Below are 25,301 nucleotides of genomic sequence, written 5' to 3'. Positions count from 1 at the left end.
CTGCATATCTGTGGGAGAGGCAACACTAAGAAAAGTAGAGATCTGCCCCCACGAGGCATTTTGGCAAGCTACGTTCTTTTTAATTGCTATTCATGACTAATTACAGATGATAATGTTTTGAAGTCTTGCCAAAGTATATGAAGAACTAAAAAATCTAATCCTTTTTATGCTTGTGTCCCTGTGTGTGTTATGTGTATGTGCTGTTACCTTATCTATCCAGAGGGGAAGCTCCTTGATGGTGAACACTGTGTTGAAATCTCTGACTGTTCTTGCATCCACTCTGGAAGACATTATCCTCCTGGCTTCACTATCTTTCAGGACTGTAACTCATGGTAAATTCAGTGTTGTTCTGATATGGTTACTATTGCTCTAGAGTACTGCATTCCTTTTTTGTGACTGTTTTAGATGATCAGGGTCTCTCTATATGTGATGATGATTTTTTTCATAGTATTTATTTTCATTGGCATAGAGCCTGCTCTCTTATTGGAAATGCTACCCCCTTCTAAGAAGTGAGCTGCTCACAAATACAAATCAGCCCTGCTTTTTGAGGGATGTGTGTGCTTGTATAACAATGTGAGGGTCATACTTCAAATAGTAGAGAACTATCTGTTTCCTGTGGATAAGACAGACTGGCTCCCATGTCTAATTGGTGTCAATGGTGGTGTCTTTGTTTTGACTTCCTACATTTATTTAACCTCTAAACCTGGTTTCTTTCAAAGAGGTGCTAACTCAGGCACGTCTTTTGAAACCTCTTACAAAACTGGATTTTCCCAGCTGCACAGCTCACAATTTTTCTTTCACTTGTGAATACAAGTCTGAAGGGGAAGGCTGGCTGCCTATAGAAAGGAAGGGAAATGAGTAATGTATTCCTGACCTGTGTAAGTGTGAACATGTTTGTGAATGGAGTTCAGACAACACTGTGCTCAGATATTTGCAGTTAAACTAAAGGAGTCAGTTAAGGCCACCGTATAGAGAAGAAAGACTATGTGCAGCTTTCCATTATCAGCACCATGTGTCACAGAATATGAACCATAATAATAACATTAGCATTCCATCTCTTTTTCCTGCAGCTGTCTGCAGCTTTGAGATTGGCCGCACAGTATTACACACACCCATAGTATTGAGAGGTTAATGCTGCCTATTTGATAAAGCTGTTGTCCCATCAGCTCTATGTTCACCATCCTAAGCAAATTGACTCCCCACGCCTGCTTTTCAAGGGCTGGAATAATTAAAGGAATAAAAAGAGTAACATGTATTGAAACCTTTTTTTTTTTTTTTTTTTTTTTTTTTTGAGATTCTGGGCTGATAGGCTTGTTGTCACAGAGACTCAAGAATGACAGAAGTCTCAGAGTCTGAGTGCCTGTTGCTGGTTACTATTAGCTCCCCTGGGGGGATTGCACTGAATTCACCACCCAAAGACATTAAAACAGATATTCTTGCAACTTGCACAAACAGGGCAATTAAGTGAAGGAAGCTTAAGTAAACAGTGTGCAAACTGATAAAGGTCTTGGTTTGCAGAAATCAAGCCAGTTGGTGAAAAGACAGGGCTTCTTGCCCTCAGTGTTGAACTCAAGAGGCTATGACTGGAATAGCATAGCTGGTGCTGGGCCCTACTGCAAGAGGCAGAACGATGAACTAGAGAGAGGCTGGGGAGGAGAATTGGATTTGTATAAAGGCTAATGGGTGAAACATTGAATACATAAAGGAGAGTGGAAGGGAAGACACAAGCAAATGGCAAAGGTGATTTAGACAAATTGTCTAAATAGAGTTCCTCTTAGCACATGAGGAAAAAAATTATCTTCTGAGATGGTACAGCATTAGGGCAGCTGTCCTGAAGGTCCATGGGGTCTCATCCTAGAAATTTCTAAATTCAAAGGGGTCCTGAGCCACCTTTGACCTAGCTTTGGAGTTTCGCTCTGAACTGAGTGTTGTAGATAAAATTTCACTCAGAGGTCAAAGTATTTTTCCTTCCATGATTCAGTCATATCAGTAGACATATCTTGAGAATTGGTTTTAAAACTCATTCTACGTGAGTAGAATATGAAAACTCTATTATATGTATAGCAATGGGGGGGAAAAAGTTAAGCTATTTAACTTTGTAAATATTCCAGTCTATATTACCAGCTGTTGCTGTCAGATGATTGTAGAAGAGATCAGGGGAATGGATATATTATTATTAGGAAACAAGATTATGGCAGATGGAAAGGATGCTAAAGACTGGTCTAATTTCCATAAAAGAAGAGTCTGTGTTTCAATTATTTGTGGGGAAAAAAATTTAATTTGCAAATTACTGCATAACTGGTAACTCTGTTTTGTAGCATTTGTCGGCATGGCATCTGGATCTGCAGTAATGGGGAATGCCCAGGTATGTTGGTCCTACAGTTCTTAGGTTTTAGCACGTGAGTATATGTTATCCACATCCTTTCCACTTACATCCTACTTTTTTTTTCCCCATGTGAAGGGTGACTTTGTCTTTGCTCTTATCTGCTTGTTCCCATGCAATCCAGATGGGATTGTATTTCAGTTCTCCTTGTGAGACTAAGCAGATGTTGTACTGTATGTGAAGGAATAAATATTCCTCTTCTTTTCCTTTTTTTTTTTTTTTTTTTTTTTTTTTTTTTTTTAGGATCTGTGTCATCAGAGGAACACTGCTGTTCCTGTCAACAAATAGGCAGTACAGGCCCAGCACCTGAACTTCTTCCCACATTTTTTGCAGTAGGAATATCTCTGTGTAATGATATGTAACTCATATGAAATAATTTGTTTGCAAGCTCTTTCCTATGTGTTTGCAGAGACTGTAGAGTATGAAGATAGTACATCCCAGTAGTGGTGTCTAAATGCTGCTGTCTTGGAAATGAAGAGACACAGCTTACAGAAATATGTTAAGAGGCTGAAATGTTTAGGTAGCTTCTTTTTATAGTATGGTTGTAGGAACATCAAATTTGTGTTATTCAGTTAGTACTTGTGGATATCGTAAATAAGGATTGCTGGCCCAGTCTTTGGGTGCAGATATATCACAGTGGACTAAGTAAAAATGTTTTTCAAGTGTTCTGGTTCAAGATTTTGCAAGCTCCTGCATCAGTTTAAGCGGCCATGTGGTCCAGTGCACAGCACACTAGTGATGCTGGGGGAATCCTGACTTCCACAATGGGGTGTAGCCACCTTAGGCATTAGCACTGTCACTTATACAGAAGGAAATTTGATTGCTACATAAAAGTGAATGCCATCAGCATCACGTTGGGTTCAAACAAAAATACTTTAAGAGAAATTTCACTTGAAGTCTTTAGTTCAATAAACTAGTTTACTTAAACTAGTGTAATTTGTATGTGACTTAGCTGGCAGAAACCTTGAGAAATTGTACTGATTTCCCAGGGCCACAATGACATGCTAGAAAAGAATCAAAAACCAAGAGCTAAGCTGTCTTCTGATATCATTATAAGCCACCCTTTGAGGCATTATACAGGATTTTCCATGGACAGGATTTCAGTTCCTGAGTATGACTGATGCCATATTTCCCTGCTTTTGTTGGTGCTATTGTTGCTACTAGTAATGACTTACAGGAATAAGCAGTGAGATAAGCATCTTGTCCATACTCTCTGGCCTTCAGGGGATGTGGGCTTTGTGCAGCCATCCAGCTACTGTTCTCCTTCTGTGGCAGAGTGGGCAAGATTTGGCTTACAGCCGGCACTGGGGTCATTAACTGCTCTATGCATTTTTCTAGGGGAGTGCTCCATCACTGGCCAATCTCATTTCAAAAGCTTCGACAACAAGCACTTCACCTTCAGTGGGATTTGCCAGTACTTGTTTGCAAAAGACTGTGTGGAAAACTCATTTTCTGTTATCATCGAGACTGTCCAGGTAACAACAGCTTTGGCTCATGCCTGTGTGCGCACTCTTGAGTGAGCAGGAAGGGCTGTGGGAGTATGATAGGAATTGCATATGCACCGGACAACAAAAATAATTTTCCTATGAAATAGTTTTATTAACAGATGAAGTCTTTCTCCTTGGTTAATAAACACTTTGCCTTTTCTCACTACCATTTCCAGTAGTCTACCAGGAGATTCAAATTAGCAATGCAGTTTGGAGGATCAGCCTCCTCTTCCTCTGTCAACTAAGCAAGTACAAATAGAAGAGGCTGTACCCTTTCCTGAGCACCCTGGAGGCTGCTGCTCGCTGCTGCTTATGGAAAACAAGTTTCCACAGACGCTGAGTAGGGTGCATTGACTGAATAGTTATGTGGTCATAATAGTTTTTGGTCATGCTACTGGGTCATTCCTGTTGCTCAGTGATATGTTGTTATCTACTGACTTAAGTATCTCCCTGGATGGAGGAGAGAAAGGCAAGACAACTGAAGATCAGTGAGTGTAGATGACTGGAGTGAGGCAGGAAGGGTAGCCTGACAAGGATAGGGAGGGAAGGAGACCTGTGCAGCCTGTTACAGAGAGATGAGGTCCACCTGTAAGATGTGTGGAATGAGGTAAACTAGCCTGCAGACTGTAGAAGGTCTTGAACTGGCAGAAGGGACAGACAAGAGGTCCTGTGGACAGGGAGGTGTGTTGATGAGTCAGAGAATTTATACAAGTAAGGGGACTATTGGGCCACCATGCAGAAGATGATAGAGATGTGGGAGGCATGAGCAGCAGTGAGGCTGCAGCCTACAGTGGAATGGAGGTATGATGGATGAATGCATATCTGTGTCTGTACCCTTGTATTAGAGAGATCTGATAATGTAGCTCTAAGTTACCTGTGTTTAGAAACTCCCAAAATGAGTTTCACTGAAACTTTTTTTGAAACCAGGGAAGAAAGCTGGGGCCTTGTTCTTCCCCTGCATAACCTACCACTAGTGGAAGAAATACTCTGACAGTCTAGGTAGTGTGAGCTGCAGGGCTGTCTTGTGTCATGATGTGTTCTATGGGGCAGTGCCTGTCATTCCTGCCCCTACAGCAACTCTGGGCCTGGTATTCTAGGAATAGAAGTTACTACAGTGTACTTTCCAGGACAGGAGCTGCAGAGAGCTCTCCCATAAGCAGTTAGCAGCATAATGAAGGAAAGGCTGCAGGAGAGCCCGATGTCTATAGGAGGCAGTGTCCATCAATAAAACTGTCAAGATGCTTAATGCCTCCTTGAATTACAGGCTGGTATTCTTTTTGTGCGTCCAAGGTGAAGTCATGAATAAAGCAAAATCTTTGAACTTTAGTTCAAAGCAAATTTTTTCTTCTCTGTAGTGTGCAGATGATCCTGATGCTGTGTGCACTCGCTCTGCTTCTGTCCGAATCCGAGATATGGGCAACAGCCTCATAAAAATGAAACATGGAGGAGGAGTTTCACTGAATGGACAAGACATACAGACCCCTTTCCTACAAGGTGTGTGTGTGCAAAGGGGAAACTGGTGAGCTATTGAAGGGATCCCCTTTATTAGTCATCTTAGGCATAGTTCAGTCAGAAAGTGTTTTCCATATCAAATTCTCACTTGCAGCCTCTTTCTCTGTACCGAAAGTTCCAGATTCTTTCTATGAAGCTGACACATCTTGGGGTCAGCAGTTCTAAAATTAGGAAGATTAAGATGGTTTTGATTTGGGAGATGTGATGTTGAAAACTGCTGTTGGTCTATTTTTAAAAATTGTTATTTTTTAACCTGGAAGCTTGAAATCCTACAAGTTATCTAGCAAAATGTCACAATTAATGCCTAATTTTTTCAGAATGTGCATGCATCTTCGTCTAGGGCTCCTGAGCAGGTGTTATGGACAAATTCATGCACGTGACCTGATAAGCAGGCACAAAACTTGGGAAATGGAAAGGGGGGCTATCTGGTGCTCCTTCTCTTTGGCAGCCACCCAATTGTCCTGTTCAGAGAACTTCAGCAGTTCCATGGATTGAGCGCTGCATCTGGTCTTGACTGGTACTTTGTGGTTGCTTTGAGGTACCCTTCGGATCCAGCGTGTGGTGAGGACTTCAGTTCGCCTTACTTATGGGGAAGATTTGCAGATTGACTGGGACGGCCGTGGTGAGCTGCTGGTGAAGGTACTCTTTCATTCTGTCTCATTTATTTCTGCCTTCCCTCCACCTCTCTCAACCCACCCAAACATATACAGTGGCTAGCTTTGTGCCATGAGAAATTGTTTTTCACTGCATACTAGAAATACCATTCTCCTTTATACTCCTTGAGCAATGTACAGGTCCTTTTGTATTCCAGAACATATTTTCATCCCACGGCAGACTTTTTTTTTTCTTCTCCTTTTTGTGCTGTGGCAGCCATTATTAACAAGGAATACTTGTGTTTTGTTCAGCAGATGCCCTTCAAACTGTTTTTTTTTTTGTTTTCATTGAATATAACTGTCCTGCCTTATAGCAATAGATTCATATGACATTATAATAAGGGAAGAAGGTGACTTCAGGGACATAGTTATTCCAGGAGTTATTTCCATAGTTACAACATATAACTGTGGATATATAACTGCGGATATGTATATCCATAGTTATTTCCAGGAAAGATCAGTTAACTCATACAATATATGTTGCATGCTCCTCCTTTCTACAAGGAATGTTTAAGGTCAGTCTTGATTAACTACAAGGTCTTGTCTGTACTTTAGACAGCAATAATATTGAAATGCTCAATCCAGGTTTAAAATAAGTGAACTGTAAGGGAAACTATCAAGCAGAAAGAACAGAAAGCTTCAAGTAACACACTTTATCTATAAATATGTGTATATTTTGGTCTGTTAGTTGCAGAATAAGTTAGAATGCAGAAGAGCCTGTGAGGGAGGGGAAGAAGGCTGTTTACTGTGGAATGTTCTCCTGATAGCTGACCAGCCAACACACCTCACTCTTACAGTGGCTTTTGGAATTGCTGGGATGTTTAACTTGTGAAACACCATGCCAAGACATAGTGCAGCTCGAACAAATGAAACAGGATCTGTGTTGAGTTATGCAGGAGGTCAGGTTGCATAGCTAGAGTGATCTCTGGTTGTCTTTGCATTTGCCAAGAAGGTAAATGACAAACTAATTTCATGATCCCCTTCCCTGGCAAAGCTGTCCATCATCCTCTAGCTCTTACATGAGTCTGTTTCTCTTTAGAATGGTAGAGTCTTGAGGACTACAAACATTGAGGATCTATTTTCTCCCTCAGAGCTGCAGTCTGCCTGTGGTGTTTCTTCCTGGTGTACTGATCCCTAGGTGCTAAAGCCAGCTGGACTGGCTTGTCAGACCTGCATCCTCATGCTCTGTGTGGAGAATCTTAACCACAAGCCTGGCTGAGCCTGAGGCCCGCTTATAGTTGGGTTCTGCAGTCATCTTCAGTCACTATCTTAATTTGTTTTGTATTCAAAAGTTGTCCTGTAACTATTAACACTTTTGTGAGCAGTTAAAGAATGTAGTACAGTGGTGCTGTGTGATGTATTTTAGAGTTTCCTTAGTTAATTGCACATGCTTCATTCCTTAGAGAGTCTTACCCTACAATGATTACCTATTCTGGAGGATGACTGGGCTAACATCTGTGTTCCTTAGGTATCTCTAACATATACCGAAAAGATGTGTGGCCTGTGTGGAAATTACAATGGTAACCAAGGGGATGACTTTCTTACTCCTTCTGGCTTGGTGGAAGTTCTTCTGGAAGATTTTGGAAACTCCTGGAAGCTCAATGCAGACTGTCAAGACTTGTTAAAACAAGACAATGATCCCTGCAATCTCAATCCTCATTTAGGTATTGAATTCCCTCCAATATTATATGTGCTGTTCAGGAATCTGCGATATTCCATCTTAAATGGAAGAGGAGGGGGGAAAAAAAAAGAGGGGGGAACCCCAAATACTGATTGATGCAGGTTTCTTTTGGATAATGTACTGTTTTCTGAAAATAGAAAACAAAAATCAGTAACGTGAGGTCATGCTGCCATGTAATTTGGATGATAGTGTTAGATCATTACATCTGCTGCACAGGTATATGTTACTAAAACTGATCATATAACTGATAGCGATGCTATCATTATGCTGTAGGTGGACAGAACATTTGTTCTCTTCACCTTGCTGCCCTTACATGTCATATACTTTCCCTGATCTCTTGACTTCTGGCTCTTACCCAATCTGAACTAACAGTCTCCCTCTTTCCCTCTGTAGTGCCTAATTCTTCTGCTTGGACAGTGGGTGTATTCTTGGAGACACTTTCTCATGCCACATATTATAGCAGCCTCTGATTTCTGGGATGAGCAAGAACACAGAGAACTTCATTATCATAGACTAGAGCAGGCACTGTTGATTCAAGAGTGTAGTATAGCCTAGTGGGTTTAATTCTGCAAATATAAAAATCAGCATAAGGCAGGGGCCTTGTAAAAGGAACTGTAGTGCCACAGATAGTGGTAACAGAATATAAAAGTATTGCTTTTCCTTGTTTTGTTTTATTAATGGAACATTATTCTTTTAGTGGAACTCATGATCTGTGAGCTGCATATGCTTATTTGATCCGATATTCTTCTTCTTTTTTTTTTTTTTTTTTATTGTTGCTTTTTTCTTATGAAAGCAAAAAACAACAACAACAACAACAAAAAAAACCCGACCAACAACACAAGTACTATGGCTCTCCTATTTTTTTTTTTTTTTTTTGAAAGCCACTGATTTCATACTTTCACATCGTTTTTCTCTTTTCTTCTTAGCCAAATATGCTGAGGAATCCTGCTCAGTTTTGATATCTTCTGTTTTTGAACCCTGTCATCATGAAGTCAGTCCTACTCCCTATGTGAAGAACTGCCATTTTGATGTTTGCTCTTGCTTCAGTGGCAAGGATTGCTTGTGCTCCTCTATTACTAATTATGCAACAGCCTGTGCTAGGAAGAATGTTGTGGTCCAGTGGAGAGCGCCTGATTTCTGCCGTAAGTGAAATACTCCTAAAAGTTACTTCTTTTTTGTTTTCTCAAAAGAATTTCTTAGCAATATTGAATGGTAAATAGAACACAACTGTAATAATTGAAGGCATTCTTAATTAGATGGGATGTCTACAGCCTTCTGCTTACAACAAGGCAAGCTTACAGCAGATTTTCTGAGGCCTTGTCTATGCACATTTTGAATATTTCGAGAACAAGCATTCTACAACTGCTGTGGCACTTGTTTCAGTTTTTGAAGAATTGCCTAGGAGATTGATTATCATGTTGCCAATGCAGAGGTCTCAGATCTTATTTTCATGCACACCATTCACCAGCAGTTTCTTGGTAAATGTCATTTAGAGTTCTAAATTCTAGTATGATTTGGAAGCCAGTTTAGGATGACAGCCTGAGTCTGTGAATGTCATCACTTAACACAGCAAAAAAAGATCTTTGAGTATGACACTTTGTTTCACTTCCATGAGAGTCAGAAAGAATTGAGTTTTAAATTCCCCTGAAGACCACTTGCAGCATTCCACTCTTTCATAAGTGGCAATCCTGGCTCAAAGGGTAACAACCTATAAGATGAGATGCTGGTAGAGTATAAAACAATTCAGAGTTGGGGAAATGGAACAATAGGACGTTTTCACGCAGATCAAAAGAGATTAGAAAGCCTTGGCTGTAAGGTGAAGTCTTCAGTGACTGGAAAAAGGAAAACATCACTTTCTCATACTTAAGAATGGATAGCCTGGGGAATTACAGGCATGTGAGCCTTATCTCTGTGCCAAGGAAGGTTATGGAACAAATCTTCTTGGAAGCTATGTCAAGGCACTTGCACGATGAGGAAGTGAGCTGTGACAGCCAACATGGCTTCACCGTGGGCAGATCATGCTTGACTGACCTGGTAGCCTTCTGTGATGGAGTGATTGTTCCAGTGGACAAAGGAAGGGCAACTACTGTAGTTTACTTGGACTTCTGTAGGGCCTTTGGCATGGTGCTGCACCACATTCTTATCTCTAAATTGGAATGATAATGATTTGAAGGTTGGATTATTTAGTGGATAAGGAATTGTTTGAAATGTCACAGCTGGAGTGTGTGACGAACAGCAGTATGTCCATATGTGATGAGTGGTGTCCCCCAGGAGTTTGTCTTGATGCTGGTGCTCTTTTTTGTCTTTAACCTAAACAGTGGAATGGAGTGAACCCTCAGCAAGTTTTATGACTAATTTGAGTGGTGCAGACAGAAGAAAGGGATGCCATACAGAGGGACATGGACAAGCTTGAGAAGTGGGTCCATGTGAACTTAATGAGATTCAACAAGGCCAAGTGCAAGGTGTTGCACTTGGGTCAGAGCAATGTTAGAGATGTGTACAGACTGGGAGAAGAACTCCTTCAGAGCAACCTTGTGGAGATGTATTTGAAAGTTCTGGTGGATGAAAAGCTTGACATGAGCCAGTGTTGAGTTCTTGCAGCCCAGAAATTCAACATACTGGGCTGCATCAATAGAGAGATGGTCAGCAGATGAGGCACGTGATCATTGGGAAGCTCTGTCTAGACTACTGTATCCAGGCCTGGAGCACAAGGAAGTTGTGGAGATGTTGAAGTGGGCTCAGAGGTATGGCATAAAGATGCTGGATGCATTTTTACTTTGAGGAAAGATGGAGGAAACTGGTCTCATTTAGCTTGGAGAAGATTCCAGTAATCAAAGGCAGCTCATAAACAGGAGAAAAACTACTTTTTACACTATCTGATAATGACAGGACAAGAGGGAATGGTTTTAAACAAAAAGAGGGGAGGCTTAGGTTAAATGCTAGGAGGAAAATATTTACTTGAGGGTAGTGAGGCACTGGAACAGGTGTTCAGAGAAGTTGTGAATGCTTCATCCTTAGAGGCTTTGAATGGATTGGAATTAGATTGAATAGATTGGAATTAGATGGTCTGTAAGATCCTTCCCTGCACAAGACATTCTATTGTTCTATGATGAGTTCAGTACAAGATTAATTAGAAAACTACTAACAAGCTGGAACAGAAAGAATGCATTTTTTTTCTTGCTTTTCTCTTTGGACAGTATTGTAGACAAAAATCTATTGCAATGAAATTTTCTTGGGCATAGACACACTTTTTCCCATAAGTATTTGTGAAATGATTTTTTTTTTTTTTTTTCCATTTTCCATAGTGATCTTTCTTTTAGGGAATGGGGGCAGATGAGAATTTTTGTGAAAAGCATGTAGACTTGCTGGTCTTCAAGTTCTATTCCATTACTTCTTCCTGAAGGGAGAGTGGGAAAAACATTCATAAACTGGGTATGTAGAAGCTATGGGGGAGAGAAAGAAAGAGGTCACTGGTGTTCCTCTTGGTAGGAGCTGTATCTGTAGGGTTAGTGGCTACAGCTTCTGCAGGCTGGATAGCCTTTACTGCAAGTGAGAATGAAATGGATTTATGTACTGCATGATTTCATAATATTTTACCTAATTTAGGTAAATGTTCAGCTAGTGGAACTGCAATGTAATAAAAAAAATCTTTTAAATGTGCAGATTTGGAGGCTGAAAGAAGGAGCAGCAATAATGCACTGTTGTCCTTTCTGCAAATGAACAAGTGGATTTTCACAATTAATATTTAATAGTGGAGCAGTGTTTCCTTTTCTCTGTGTATTACAGAGTGCTTTATGTTCTCATCAAGTGATGTTTTCCCTGATTACTGATCCATCAGTCTCCATTTAACAATCCTGATGCCCCAGGCATCTCCTACCTTATGAAGGAAAACAGTCCCCCTGTTAATGGGCTCAAGATGTGAATGTGCAGATCTGCGTAATTTGTGTTAATTGGTGCATTGATCACCAGCTCTGTTCCTGTGCTGGCGAACTGTGGTTCAGTTTCTTGGGAAATGGCTGGACAGTACTGGTTTACCAAGAGAGCTGGCTCCTGCCTTTACAGCCTTCTGTGAATAAGCAATAGAGCCAATCTCTCTGTGATGTGTGGAAGCAATATTTAGGCCATAATTTCAAGGTCTGTGTCTCTGATGCATGTGTATGTTTCATATGTGTGTGTTTGGTGGCAAAAGATTCCTGTATCTTCAGATTTTAAGGTCCTGTTGATCAGACTGTTTTTCCTAATGTAGCAGAGGCACACTAGTTGCTTGTTGTCTTTGCATGGATTCTGTGAGAGGGATTTGTAAGGACTCAGCAGGAGCAGTATCTGCAAAAATCCCATGGTAATAACAGCTTGTTACTCTCATCCTCTGAAATGTATTGTCATAGCTGCTACCTAATGCTGATGCTGTTTTACACAGAGATGCTTCTCAAAACTGAGTTAATCTTCTATAGACAAAGAAGCCAATACAGTTTTGAAGGACAAAACTAGGTCTTCAAATAATTAAATTCATAATAAAAAACTTTCAGAATACAAGTTTTGGCTCCACAATTGCTAAATGGATTTGTTATTCATACCTATTTCCATGAATAATTCTGACAGCATCTGGGTTGTGAGGATTTAGACTGTTGTAGCAGTACAAAGGCACAGACATTCTAATTTTTTTTGACTAAGTTGTCCTTGACTGTACTGAAAATAAAGTGTAAATATGAACATGGTAACAGAAATTGAATAGAAACTGTTTCTCATTATGGATGAAATTTTGTTGTTGAATTACACTGCAGGGTTTGCAATCAAGCCCAAAAGTTTATTCCCAGCTGCACTTTGTAAGGTTTTGCTCATTTATGTAAAATAGCACATTAGGCTTAAAGAAAGCCACTGTAATTCAGTGTCATGTCTTATGATTTTTGTTATCAGTATTCCACATCATCACATCATGTAGTGCGCTGGGAGTCTCAGAAGAGAAGAAATGTACTACAGGTCTCAGAAAACTTTGCTGTTCTGTTTCCATTTTCCAGTCAGTGGGAAAGAAAAAAATGACTGCAAAGTTGTGAGACTGGTTTTTTTTTTTTGGTCTGTTGGAACAGAGTAATAATTTTCATTTTCAGAAACTCCAATTTACTTGATTTACTAGCTTCCATCCCAATTAACTTATAGTTCTGCTGTATTATGTTTGTACTATAATTAGTAAATTCACTTTCCTCCTTGGATCATTGCTGCTATTTGTGTTTGTTTTTTTTTCTTTCTTTCCCTTTTTGTTCCCTTTCCCTTTCTCCCTGCTTTTTTTTGGGCTGGTGGGCCTGCCGTCCCCCTGTCACAGTTATCTTTAGACATGTGTCCATGACAGTAACTGGGGCATTGGCTGGGAAATCCAAATTGAATTTTTAATGTTAGCAGAAGAGAGATTTTCTTAGAACATCATACAGAGAGTTGCAGAGTGCTGTAGCTAGCCTTGACCTTCATAGATTAGATTGTAGGTCTGCCAGACTCTGGGCACTGTACTGAGGGTTTTTTTGGGCATTATGCCAACTATGAAACTGTTGTTTATTTTACAACTGTTCTTTATTTTAGAAATGCTTTTTAAAGAATTAAATACTATTGTGTTCAGAACTTTAATTCTTAGAATGTACTGGTTTCTTATGAAGTTCACCATTTTCTGATTTAGGTGTGTGAATGTGCGTGTAAAACCAACTGGAGCACTGATGGAGACACCTACCTGGTATCTGTGTGCTATGTTGTATGATTGGAATATTGGCAGTTATATCCCAGAGGGAGTAGCTAATTTTTATAGGCAGCACAATGTTTATACAGGTTTCCAGGTTTTCCTCTCAGTTCTGTATGTTTTTTGGAATGCTAAATTGATTCTCAACCTCCCTGAATGTATTCTTCATTTGCTTTATCTGGAGGAAGCCTTCCCCATACCTGGAGAATACGGAGTGGAAGGGAATATGGAGAGGCTTAAGAAAAATCTTAGGGGAAAGGGGACCTCTCGTGCCATGGAATTTCACTCTTGAACACCTGTGGCATCCCAAGAGCCTACGCAAATATCTAAGTCAAGTATGTTGTGGCTTAGGTAGATCTGAGGAGGTAGAACTTATTTGGGGCTTGGCTTAGAATCATAGACTCACAAGGTTGGAAACGACCTATAAGATCATCCACTCCAACCGTCTCCTCATCACCACTGCCACCACTAGTACTAAACCATATCACGCAGCACGTCATCCAGACGCCTCTTGAACACTGCCAGGGACGGTGACTCCACCACCTCCCTGGGCAGGCCATTCCAGTGCCTGACCACTCTCTGAGAGAAGAAGTTCTTCCTTATGTCCAACCTAAACCTCCTCTGATACAACTTGTGGCCATTGCCCCGTGTCCTGTTTGTTGCCTGGGAGAAGAGGCCAAATCCCTCTTCACCACAACCTCCCTTCAGGAGGTTGTACAGTGCAGTGAGGTCTCCCCTGAGCCTCCTCTTCTCCAGACTGAACAATCCCAGCTCCTTCAGCTGCTCCTCATAAGACTTGTGCTCCAGACCCCTCACCAGTTTCGTTGCCCTTCTCTGGACACGCTCCAGGACCTCAACATCTTTCCTGTAGTGAGGAGCCCAAATCTGAACACAGTACTCGAGGTGCAGCCTCACAAGTGCTGAGTAGAGGGGGATGATCACCTCCCTGCTTCTGCTGGCCACATGGTTTCTAATGCAGGCCAGGATGCTGTTGGCCCTCTTGGCCACCTGGGCACACTGTCGGCTCATGTTCAGCCGAGCATCAACCAACACCCCCAGGTCCTTCTCTTCTTCACACTCATCAAGCCACTCACCCCCAAGCCTATAATGCTGCATGGGGTTGTTGTGCCCAAAGTGCAGAACTCGACACTTGGCCTTGTTAAACCTCATCCCATTCACCTCAGCCCAGTGGTTCAGCCTGTCTAAATCCCTCTGCAGGGCCTCCCTACCCTCAGGCAGATCAACACCACCTCCCAGCTTGGTGTCATCTGCAAACTTGCTGAGGGTGCACTCACTGCCCTCATCTAGGTCATCAATAAAGATATTAAACAAGATGGGCCCCAGTACTGACCCCTGGGGGACACCACTTGAAACAGGTCGCCAGCTGGACTTCACTCCATTCACCACGACCCGCTGGGCATGGCCTTGTAGCCAGTTCCTTACCTAAAGAAGTGTATATCTGTTCAGACCACGGGCAGCCAGTTTCCCCAGAAGAAGCCTGTGAGGGACCATGTCAAAGGCTTTGCTGAAGTCTAGAAAGACTACGTCAGTAGCCCTTCCCTCACCTATCAGACTAGTCACCCAGTCGTAGAAAGTGATGAGGTTGGTCAAGCACGACCTGCCTTTTACAAACCTGTGCTGGCTGGGCCTGATCCCCTAGACACTGCGTACATGCAGTACAATCTCATCCAAGATGATTTGCTCCATAACCTACCCTGGTACTGAGGTCAGGCTGACAGGCCTATAGTTCCCCAGATCCTCCTTACGGCCCTTCTTGAAGATGGGAGTCACATTAGCAAGCCTCCAATCCTCTGGGACTTCACCAGTTAACCAGGAGCATTGATAGATGGCTGAGGGGCTCAGCAATCACCCCTGGCAGCTCCCTCAGCACCCGAGGGTGCAGCCCATCTGGTCCAATGGACTTGTGACAGTCCAGATGGAGGAGGAGCTCTCTGACTGTCTCCACCGGAATTGCTGGGGGCATATTCTGAGCAGCGTCCCAGACTTCCAGATCGGGGCATAAAAAGCCCAGAGGATAACTGATCTGGCTGTTAAAGGCAGATGTAAAGAAGGCATTGAGGATCTCAGCCCTCTCCTTGTCCTCAGTGACCACATTCCCTGCTGCATCAAGTATAGGATGAGAATTATCTTTGATTCTTCTTTTCCCATTGATATATTTATAAAAGGATTTTTTATTGTCTTCTACTGCAGAGGCCAACCTGAGCTCAAGTTGGGCTTTCGCCCTCCTAACTTCCTCCCTGCATACCTTAGCTACTTCTTTGTAATCTCCCTGAGCAGCCTGTCCCTTCTTCCAGAGGATGTAGACTCTCTTTTTCTCCTTGAGTCTCAACAGTAGTTCCCAGCTCATCCACACTGGTCGTCTTCCCCTACAGCTCGCCTTACGGCACTCAGGGACAGCCTGTTCTTGTGCCTTTAAGATTTTGGTCTTGAGGAGCGTCCAGGCTTCCTGGGCCCCTTTACCCTTGAGAAGCGACTCCCAAGGGACCCGCGCTACAAGCTCCCTGAACAGGTCAAAGTCTGCCCTCTGGAAGTTCAAGAAGGTAGTTCTGCTGGCCACTCTTTTGACATCCCCAAGAATGGAGAATTCTACAATTCTGTGGTCAGTGGCTTGTGCTTACTGGGCTCTATATAATACTGTTTCAGAGAGAGAGCTGAGATGCAAGCCAAAAGGGGAAGTCTCAGAGTCAAACTACAGAGAACGAGCATTGGAACTTTCAACCTGATCAATCACAGGGGGTGCCAGTATCAGTGTCAGTTGCCCCTGTGGAAGGACAGAAATGGAAATGGGTGTCATTGCATCTAGAATGGAAAGAAGCAGCAGCAGAGGATAAAGTAGAGGAAGACCACTGTGTGGGGCCATCTCCAAAACCACTGTTATTGAGAAAGGCAACAGAAATAACTAAAAGGCAAGGAGATGAGAGCTTGGAGAAGGAGAAGGTCACTATTTCCACTACTTGTCAATGCCTGAAAATGACTGAAATCCGTGCTTCAAGAAAGGAGTTTGCACAGCACCTGAATGAGACTAAAATCACCTGGTTACTTCAGTGTTGGGACACCAGAACCAATACCATGTTTTTAAATGGTAATGAAACTTGTCAAGTAGGAAGCATTGCTAAAGACTCATCTTTTGGCAGAGGAATTACTAGATGTCTGGACACTGTCTGAGAATGAGTGTTATTTTCCATAAAGGAAAAACACTCTTTAAAAGACTAGCTGGAGCCTGAGATGAAAAAATGGACTACTATTGAAAAAGGTATCCAGTATTTGAGGGAAATAGCTGTAGTAGAAATGTCGTATGACCCTACATTTGTTCCTAACAATCTACACCAAGACTGTGATCCCCAGAGAGTTACGAGCATGTCATGAATTCACAAGAACAGCACTAGAAAAGCACGCTGATACACTAACAGCAATGTTTGAAAGATATGAGAAACAACAGAAGACTCCTAGTGTCTGAACTGATAATTACACCTCAAAACTTCAAATAACAATTACCTCCATCTCATGCTTGTATTTCAACCATCTCAAGAGTAACAGATAAAATAGAGAGGCAGGATGGTATACTGGAGGAACTGTCTATGTTGATTAATTGTGATGAACATGTGGTGGTATCAGAAACACCTGTTGAAGATCGGGATGACTATAACAGTCTACTGAAGGAGCTCATCAAACTAATTAAAGGTGGTGAATCCTGCTCCCCAGGTGTATCAAGTGTCTCAGCTATTAAAGACAGATATCTTCCTGCTCAAGTAAATTACCACAGTAAATCTGTCACATGCTGCCTTGTGGAGTTATTTAAGTGAGCATGGAGAATGTATGAAGAAGTGACACAAAAAAATCTACTCCTGTGATACAAGCTCGGGTGAGAGAATTACAAAGCAGCTCAACCACCAGTACAATTGGTCCAGTTACTGTAGATTCTGATCATGACTCAAAAGAGAACAATTGCAAGTAACAAATAGAGGGGCCCTGCCCTCAGCCATAGGTGGGAGAGGAGTAATAGAATGTAATGGTCTGTGTGGATTAGATGGCTGACATACCATACCCACAGAAATATGAGGCACTGGTAGACACTGGTGTGCAGTGCTCTCCAATGCCTTTGAGTCACGAAGGAACAGAATCAATTGATGATGTTTCTGTGGTGATGGGGAGATTCCCAAGAGTTGACTGTGTTGGAGGCTGAAATAAGCCTGGCTGGCAAAAGCATCCTGTTGTGACTTATCCAGGGGCTCCATATATTCTTGGTACTGATTACCTCAGAAGGGGCTATTTTAAGGATCTCAAACATTATTGATGAGCCTTTGGAATAGCTGCTGTAGACACAGAAGGTGTTAAGCAGCTGTCTATTACACCTGGCCTATAAGAAAATCTATCTGTTGTGGGGTTGCAATTAATGGAAGAACAAAAGGTACCAATTGCTACAAAAAATGGTGCACAGAGAGTAGTACTACACTAATAGGGATTCCTTGCTCCCCATTCATAAGTTGATTTGTCAACTAGGGAGTCAGATGCTGATAAGCAAAACTCACTCCCCTTTTAGCCCCATACAACCAGTGCACAAAGCCAGTGAAAGGTATAAATATGGGAAGGCGTGGCAGGCTGATCGTATCACCTAGCCACAAACCTGTGATGATAAGTGTTATGTGCTTACCAAGGTGGAGGCAACCACTGGGTGGCTTGAAACACACGTAGTACCCCATATTTCCACCCAAAATACCATACTCAGTCTCAAGAAACAAGTCCTATGGCAACACGACACTCCAGAAAGAATTGAGACAGATAATGGGACTCATTATAAAAATTCTCTCATAAATACTTGGGCCAAAGATCATGGTATTGAGTGGATTTATCATATCCCGTCATTCAACAGATTCAGGTAAAATTGAATAATACAATGAGTTGTTTAAAACTATGTTGCAAGCAATGCATAGTGAAACACTAAAGCAGTAGGAGAAGCATTTGGGAGAAGACACCTGGTTGATCAACACTCAAGGATCTGTCAATCACAATGTTCCTACCCAATCCAGCTCCCTACATACTGTAGAGGGAGATAAGCTCTGCACAGTACATGTAAAGAGCTTGTTGGGAAAAGTGGCTTGGGACTTCCCAGCTTCTGGAAAGTCCAAATCTCTCTGTGGAACTGAGTTTGCCCAGGGACCTGTGTCCACTTCACGGGTGATGCAGAAAAATGGGGATGCTCAATGTGTACCACAAGGGAATTTGTTGGAAACTGTTGGAGTACAGTCAGTAATTCCTGATGTATGTATGCATTTGTGTGTGTATTTAATGCATGTTAATAATTGTTTGTTTATGTGTGTATCAAGCATGATGTAGTGACGTTGAGTAAGGTGTGGAAGGTCATAGTTTTATGATGTTTGTTATTAGTGTCCCACATCATTACATCACATAGTGCACTGAGAGTAACAGAAGAAATGTACTACCGGTTCCAAAAAACTTTGCTGTTCTGTTTTCTGGCCGATGGGTAAGAGAAAATTGACTGAAAGTCATGAGACTTCTTCTTTTTGCTCCCTGGTGGATCAGAGTAATAATCTTGGTTTTCAGAAACTCTCTCATTCATTTGATTTACTAGCTTCTGCCCTAATAAGGTTGTATTTCTGTTATTAAAATTTGTTATTTTTTTCTTTAGTTCAAAACTTGGTCTTCCTGATGTACATATCTTTCCACAGCAATGACCTGTCCTGAAGGCCAAATTTACCAGCAGTGTGGGACACTGTGCAACCAGACGTGCCGATCTCTGTCCTTCCCAGATGAGAACTGTGATGAATTCTGCACAGAAGGCTGTTACTGCCCACCCGGGCACTACCTAGATGAGAGTGAAGAGTGTGTACCAAAGTCCCAGTGCTCTTGTTATTATGATGGTGAGATCTTCCAGCCAGAGGATATCTTTTCAGATCATTATACTATGTGGTAAGTACAGGATTTATTGCTATGTGCTGAGATTCAGAAATTTTTGGATGGTTTCACTAAGTGGTTTAGTTCTTCAGTTTGATTATCTCCTCTGAAAGCAGTTTAAAAGAGAACAATTTTCTTTGCTTTCAACTAAACAAATTTTGCCATTGCATCTCTTCATATCATTTCAAATGGTATCTTAATTTTAAAAAACTAACAGGTTATTAAGCCTTATTCTGTGAGCAGTTTATGACAGTTTCATTTGGAGTTTATTTACTGACAATGGCTACTTTGTAGGCTTTCAAAATTACGTTTGTGTACTGCAATACCTTTAACAGATTTTAAAACGTTATTACTTACCAAAGATACAAATATGAAATAGCATTTCTAATTGTTAAATTGAGTAGTGTTACATTGAGAGTAGGGATGTGTAAAGCAAACAAAGGCAATGACAGAGCCTTTATTTGAGATGCAGGTGTTACAGAACAAGATATCAAAGAAAGAGGAATGAACTCACTCCTCTCAGCAACAAAAGAAGAACAAGCTGAGGAATGTAGCCTTTACCAGTTTGAACTCAGATGCACCAGAAAGGGAGGGGGGAGAGAGGAACTGCTCAGGGTCTGAATATGTATGTGCTTCCAGAAACACGGCTGGAAGCACCGCTGAGACAGGGAGTGAGAGGAAGTGTGGATCTAGACGCCCCCCTCCCCCTCCGCCGCTCCAGGCATTCACGTGCTCACATAGTGGTTCAGGCTTTGACCTGGCAATTCCACTGCAGGATGTAATTGATACATGCTCATGACATACTTAGTTTTGGGAACAGTGTCTTCTGCTACCACAGAAATCAAATATTGCAGACACTTTGTGGTCCATTACCTGTCTCCATAGCAAACGTGACTATAATTATGCTCAGCTTTATGCCTGTGCATAAAAAGAAGTATGCATTGTGTTCAGTGGGACAGGGACAAAAGTAAAGCTCAGCTACCATGCTAATGCATCACTGACTGTCTCAAAGAAGTTTGGCCTTTAATGTTGATAAGCTCATTGGATGGAGAGCAGTAGATCAGTCCAAATTAGAGGTATAATTTTGTTACCCTCGCTGGTTTCCTGTAGGCCCATCTCGAAAAAGCATCGTAAGCTGGAAAAAAAATAAAACAAATGTCACTTTGTTAAATATTAACTCTGTTTTTCTTAGCTATTGTGAAGATGGTTTCATGCACTGCAGTAAAAGTAGAGCTCCTGGTGCCTTATTGCCAGATGTTTTTGCTGATGAGAAGCCTTCTGCCAGAAGTTAGTATGCATTAATTAATATTTCCTGTTTTTTCTCCTTTTTTCATGTTTGGTCTTCTGGTAATCGATGTTGGGAAGATGGTGTGTGTGTGTGTGTGTGTGTGTGTGTGTATTTTGTTACACGATACAAATGGCAGGTGCGGGGCTCATTGCATCCCACCTCTCAAAATCACATTTAGACACTAATTTCTTTGTATTTATAGAAGTTAAAAATTTTTGAATTTTTGATTTTTGAATGATCTGAAGCTTCCAGTTACAATTCTAGGATCGTATGACATCAGTAACTAGGCAAATTTATACCTCTTTCTTCTGGCCAACAAGCTTTCATTTCCAGTGCGTGCAAACTTTTTTTTTTTGTCTGAAGACTAGCCTGCTGCTGGACACTGACTGTACCTTCAGTCAGCAGGCATTTCAATTTTAAATTTCCTGGAGTCTGAAAATTGCCTTACAGAGAAATCCACTGTGTTGAAAAACATCACACCAGTGGTCTGGGACTTTGTGATTTTCCATTAATACCCAGATGGAGATCTCTAGAATTTTGATAGGAGAGGGCAATCTGAGGCTGAATGTCTCTGAGAGGACAGGGATACTGGGGATTTGGTGAGGCCTGGGAATACCCCTGCACAATCTGTGGGAATAACTACAAATATAGCATCTCTCATTGCATTCAACCAAATGCACTTGTTCAGGATATTATGAGAAATTTTTTGGTTGATGAGTTCAAGACAAGAGTTTATCGATTGACTTTGATTCTTTGAATTAACTGTCAGACATCCTTACTGCCAAGCTTCTAGTGGGAAAATACTGCAAATTTCATTAACTAGTAACAGCATGGCAGCCTACTAAATATGTCTTCTTAGACCACCAGTAACAGTAACTCTTTCAGGTTAAGACTTTTAAGAGTACATCAATACTTACCTCTCACCAAATTCTTGCTTTAATGCTTCAAAGACATAATTTTCTTAGAAATAGTTCATTAAGACAAACAAACAGTAACAACAACAACAAAAAACAAAACAGAAAGAAAACACCAGAGATCCTCAGGTGTACATAGTTCATTTGCTTGAAAGAGTAACGCAGAGTTCTTTAGGAAATTCTCTCAGAAATTAAAGTTTCACTTGAAGTTTCAGAATTTGAAAGTATTTTATTTATACTGTGTGCATTTTTATTAACAGTTGTTGATGGAGTTATGCTTGTTTTGGAGGTGGACTTAGATGCAGTATGCTGCTGATGCATCTGAGAAGATCTTTGTGATGATGCTTGTGTACAATGCCTACAGATTGAAATATGTTTCAAAATAAAGTGTACTTGCAACTTTAGTGCAATTTGGAGTCTGTTTATATTGGTAGGATAATATTTACTGTAGTACAATAATTTTGCTTCTGTGTTAGAATTCATGCTTTTGTGTTAGCCTAACTGTAGTGGTGTTAATCTATTCAGTATCCTAACTTAATTATCTAACATCCTTTAAAAAAAATACTATGCTAACAATACTTAAGTTGTAAAAGAAATTTCTGTGAATTTATTTTTTCAAGTAAAAAGAAGCTTGACATGCAGATCACCTATGGTAACACTTATCTGTCCTGAAAATAACCCAAGAGCTGAAGGGTTGGAGTGTGCCAAGACTTGCCAGAATTTTGACCTGGAATGCATCAGCCATGGCTGTATATCTGGATGCCTATGTCCGAAAGGGATGGTAAGGAGGCGTAATTGCACAGAATTGAAGCATACCACCTTTGATTTCTTGCTATCATTATTTCCCATCAGAGTAGTCTTGTAGCTTGGAAACATGGTTGTGAGTCATTTCACAATGACTATAAAGTTATGGCTGGTTTGAAGTGTCTATATAGGTCACTCTGGAGCTAATGTCTCCTACTTGTTTCTATGGAAATTTCAACAAATACTAAGAGCACAATAACACCTATTTTGTAGAACAAATTTTCAACTACAGAAAGCTATTTCTCAACATGTCTACTACCATTAACTATACATCTTCACTAGTGGTGAGCAAGAACTTGCAAGCCACAATTGTAAAAATCTGCACCTGCAGAGGTGACACAGTGTCTTTATTGCCATTGCTGAAAAAGCACCCACTGCTTCACTGTGCTCCCCTCCACTGTTTGGTCTCTGTAAATGTTCAGCAAGTGTTGATGAATGTCAGTGAGTGCAGTTTTTCCCTGATGGAGAAAATCAGTTCCATACATCAATTTTCTTCAGCCCATATCAGCAGCCATTTTGTCAGACTGCCCCATTGATGCCATCTGTCACATAGCAACAAAATGTAATGGAGAATTTTGGGAAAGTCCAGCTTTCCCAGTGCTGTAGCACTAGTGTCCACTTCTGATGTCACAGGCCAACATAATGAAATAGGAGATATTACTTTCAATATAGTCCTTTTTATTGGCCTGTCCTAATATACAAATGCTCATTCTTTCTAACTAATATACCTGCATAGGAGATGAAGTTTAGGTTGAAATAATAATTTATAACCAAGTAGCCAAACCTTTTTTTTTTTTTTTTTTTTAATCAATTTATTCTTTCTTCACATGTCCTCCCTAATGATTCCTCAATCCTGCTTAATTTCCCTAATCAGAGAGAGAAATATGCAGAAACACATAATAAAACTACCTACTCGACATCCAGCCAAGTTTTTCTAGGTATCTCTGTGTCAGCTCTCTCCCTCTGCTGTTACCTTGCTACAAGACAAGGGAGCTCCCCATGGGGTGGAATGTGGAATGTGATACTTTCTAACATGATGCCAGAGATATACTGGAATTGCAGATAGTGTGTTGAACATGCTTTCTTGAGTTCAGGACTATGTCCCCCCCCTGCAACCCTTAAATTTAACTGTTGTTTAAGTAATCTTTAAATTGAACAAATACTTATTTGTGAAGACAGACTGCGAACTCGATATCAGCTTAGAGCCCTGATACAAAGCATCCAGTGTAGGAGGGAAAGCAAATTACTGCTATTTTTCCTTGAGTGAAAGAAAAACAATGTTCAGAGCTGTACAGTACAGAACAGTAGCTGGGCAGGTGAAGTGTTGTATGTAGGATCTCCCTTGGCAGTTGGGGATTGGGTGCTATATGGAGACTTATGTCAGTGTCTGAACCAGTGACTGAACATCTGGTGAAGAGATGGGCTAGCACTAGGAGAACAGGTGTGAGCAATTCATCTGTGTGACTGGAAAAGGTGAACTTGGGTTCCCCTCCCTTTTATCCTTATTAAATAAGGACTAGCAACTGAGGGAGAAATATTTTGATTCAGAGTTAACTTCTCTTTGGAATGTTCCAGTGTGCTCTTGCCTTCGAGATGGGGTAAGCTACTCTTTCATAGTACTGTCCTTGTGATTAATACCTTTCACAAGTCCTCCTAAACTGGTTAGAGGCAGTTTGTTACCTCTTTGCCTGTTACATTTGCATAGCCCCAAGAATTCCATGAGTAGAATAGAGGTGGAGAACATGGTATGCTTTTTATGAAGTTAAGTAGAGGCCAGTCTTGAATTGTCTGCCCAGGAGAACTGTTGGGATGAAATTTATGATGCCTGGTGCATGAAATGTAGATGGAAGTATCTGATACATGTTGGAAAAAGAGAATTTATTTTGTTGGAGGGCTAAAATATCCTACAGTTGTTTGCTACTTGTAGCACTTACAGATGTGCAGGTACTATTTTCTCATGAGATGAGGTATAAAGCAAGATGTTTTCAAATGTTGCAACTCAAACTGTATAAAATGCAGAAGATCATTTATTGCTCTTTTATACCTATTCAGAGTAATATATGCTGGATATTACTATTTGCAAGAGAAGATGTGGGTTACTGCAGGGCTGAGGTGTATGTTTATTTTTAGGTTTCAGGTCTCAGGAATTCAACAGGAAAAAAAATCAACTTTTTAGTACTTAATCTTCTCCTTTGTTATATAATTTATTTTATTTTCAGTTGGTCGGAGTTGTTATCAAACATTTGTTACATATCATTTTTGCTAGGTGTCTCGCTCCAACTTATAGGAGGGAGAGGAAGTTCTTTTATTATCTATATACCTGGTGTGAGATTAAGAAACAACATTTCAAATGTTGGTCCAACCAGTTTATTACAAATCTTAATTAGGGAAATGGGGAAGGGGAGGACAGACACTGTTATGAATTAGGGTAATGGGGAAGAGAAGGATGGCAATAGAAAAGATAGAAAAGAACAAGCAAGGAGGCTTTATAGGAAGCAAGAGGGAGATAGTCATCACCATGGATCCAGCGAGGTTCGTAGTTCAGTCATTGATCTTTGGTAGTGGGGGTCGTCGGGTATTGTTGTTCTGTTGGTGACTATGACGACGACCATGGTGATGATAGCCCCTTTTCAATGGTTCCAAAGTGGTTGAGTCAGCTCTCCTTGGAGTGGCAGCTTCTGGATCCAGGATCTCAGCAGAAACTCCTTTGTTCCCATCTTCCAGGCCTTGCCAGCAGATAAGAGGGAGCAGGGATGCCCATCTGTATCCTGTTTTTCACAGGACATGATGGTATCAATCCCCAATTTTCCCATACCTAGCTGGAACTGTTTAGTCGCAGGCCAGATCTTCCACCAGTGAACACTCCTGAGCACTCTCTTCTGGAGGCAAGCAGCTCTGGAGGAAGGGGCTTTCAACTGTTCCCAAG

The 25,301-nt window shown here is 41.1% G+C and overlaps 1 protein-coding gene across 2 annotated transcripts in view; it reads left to right on the top strand.

Moving 5' to 3' along the window:
• Window positions 1–25,301, top strand: part of VWF (von Willebrand factor) — a 151,722-nt gene that overhangs the window by 26,286 nt on the left and 100,135 nt on the right. For both annotated transcript variants that reach the window (XM_048934565.1, XM_048934566.1), the window contains exons 9-18: window positions 221–332; window positions 2,319–2,365; window positions 3,722–3,858; window positions 5,226–5,364; window positions 5,921–6,021; window positions 7,504–7,699; window positions 8,643–8,858; window positions 19,144–19,384; window positions 20,562–20,656; window positions 22,192–22,352. In XM_048934565.1, the coding sequence (XP_048790522.1) occupies window positions 221–332; window positions 2,319–2,365; window positions 3,722–3,858; window positions 5,226–5,364; window positions 5,921–6,021; window positions 7,504–7,699; window positions 8,643–8,858; window positions 19,144–19,384; window positions 20,562–20,656; window positions 22,192–22,352 (1,445 nt within the window). The remainder of the gene's footprint in view (window positions 1–220; window positions 333–2,318; window positions 2,366–3,721; window positions 3,859–5,225; window positions 5,365–5,920; window positions 6,022–7,503; window positions 7,700–8,642; window positions 8,859–19,143; window positions 19,385–20,561; window positions 20,657–22,191; window positions 22,353–25,301) is intronic.

This window comes from Lagopus muta, chromosome 1, assembly GCF_023343835.1.
Source record: "Lagopus muta isolate bLagMut1 chromosome 1, bLagMut1 primary, whole genome shotgun sequence".
Classification (NCBI taxonomy): Eukaryota; Metazoa; Chordata; class Aves; order Galliformes; family Phasianidae; genus Lagopus; species Lagopus muta.
Note: the sequence above shows the minus strand (reverse complement) of the source record. Positions and strands in the feature narration are given on the sequence as shown.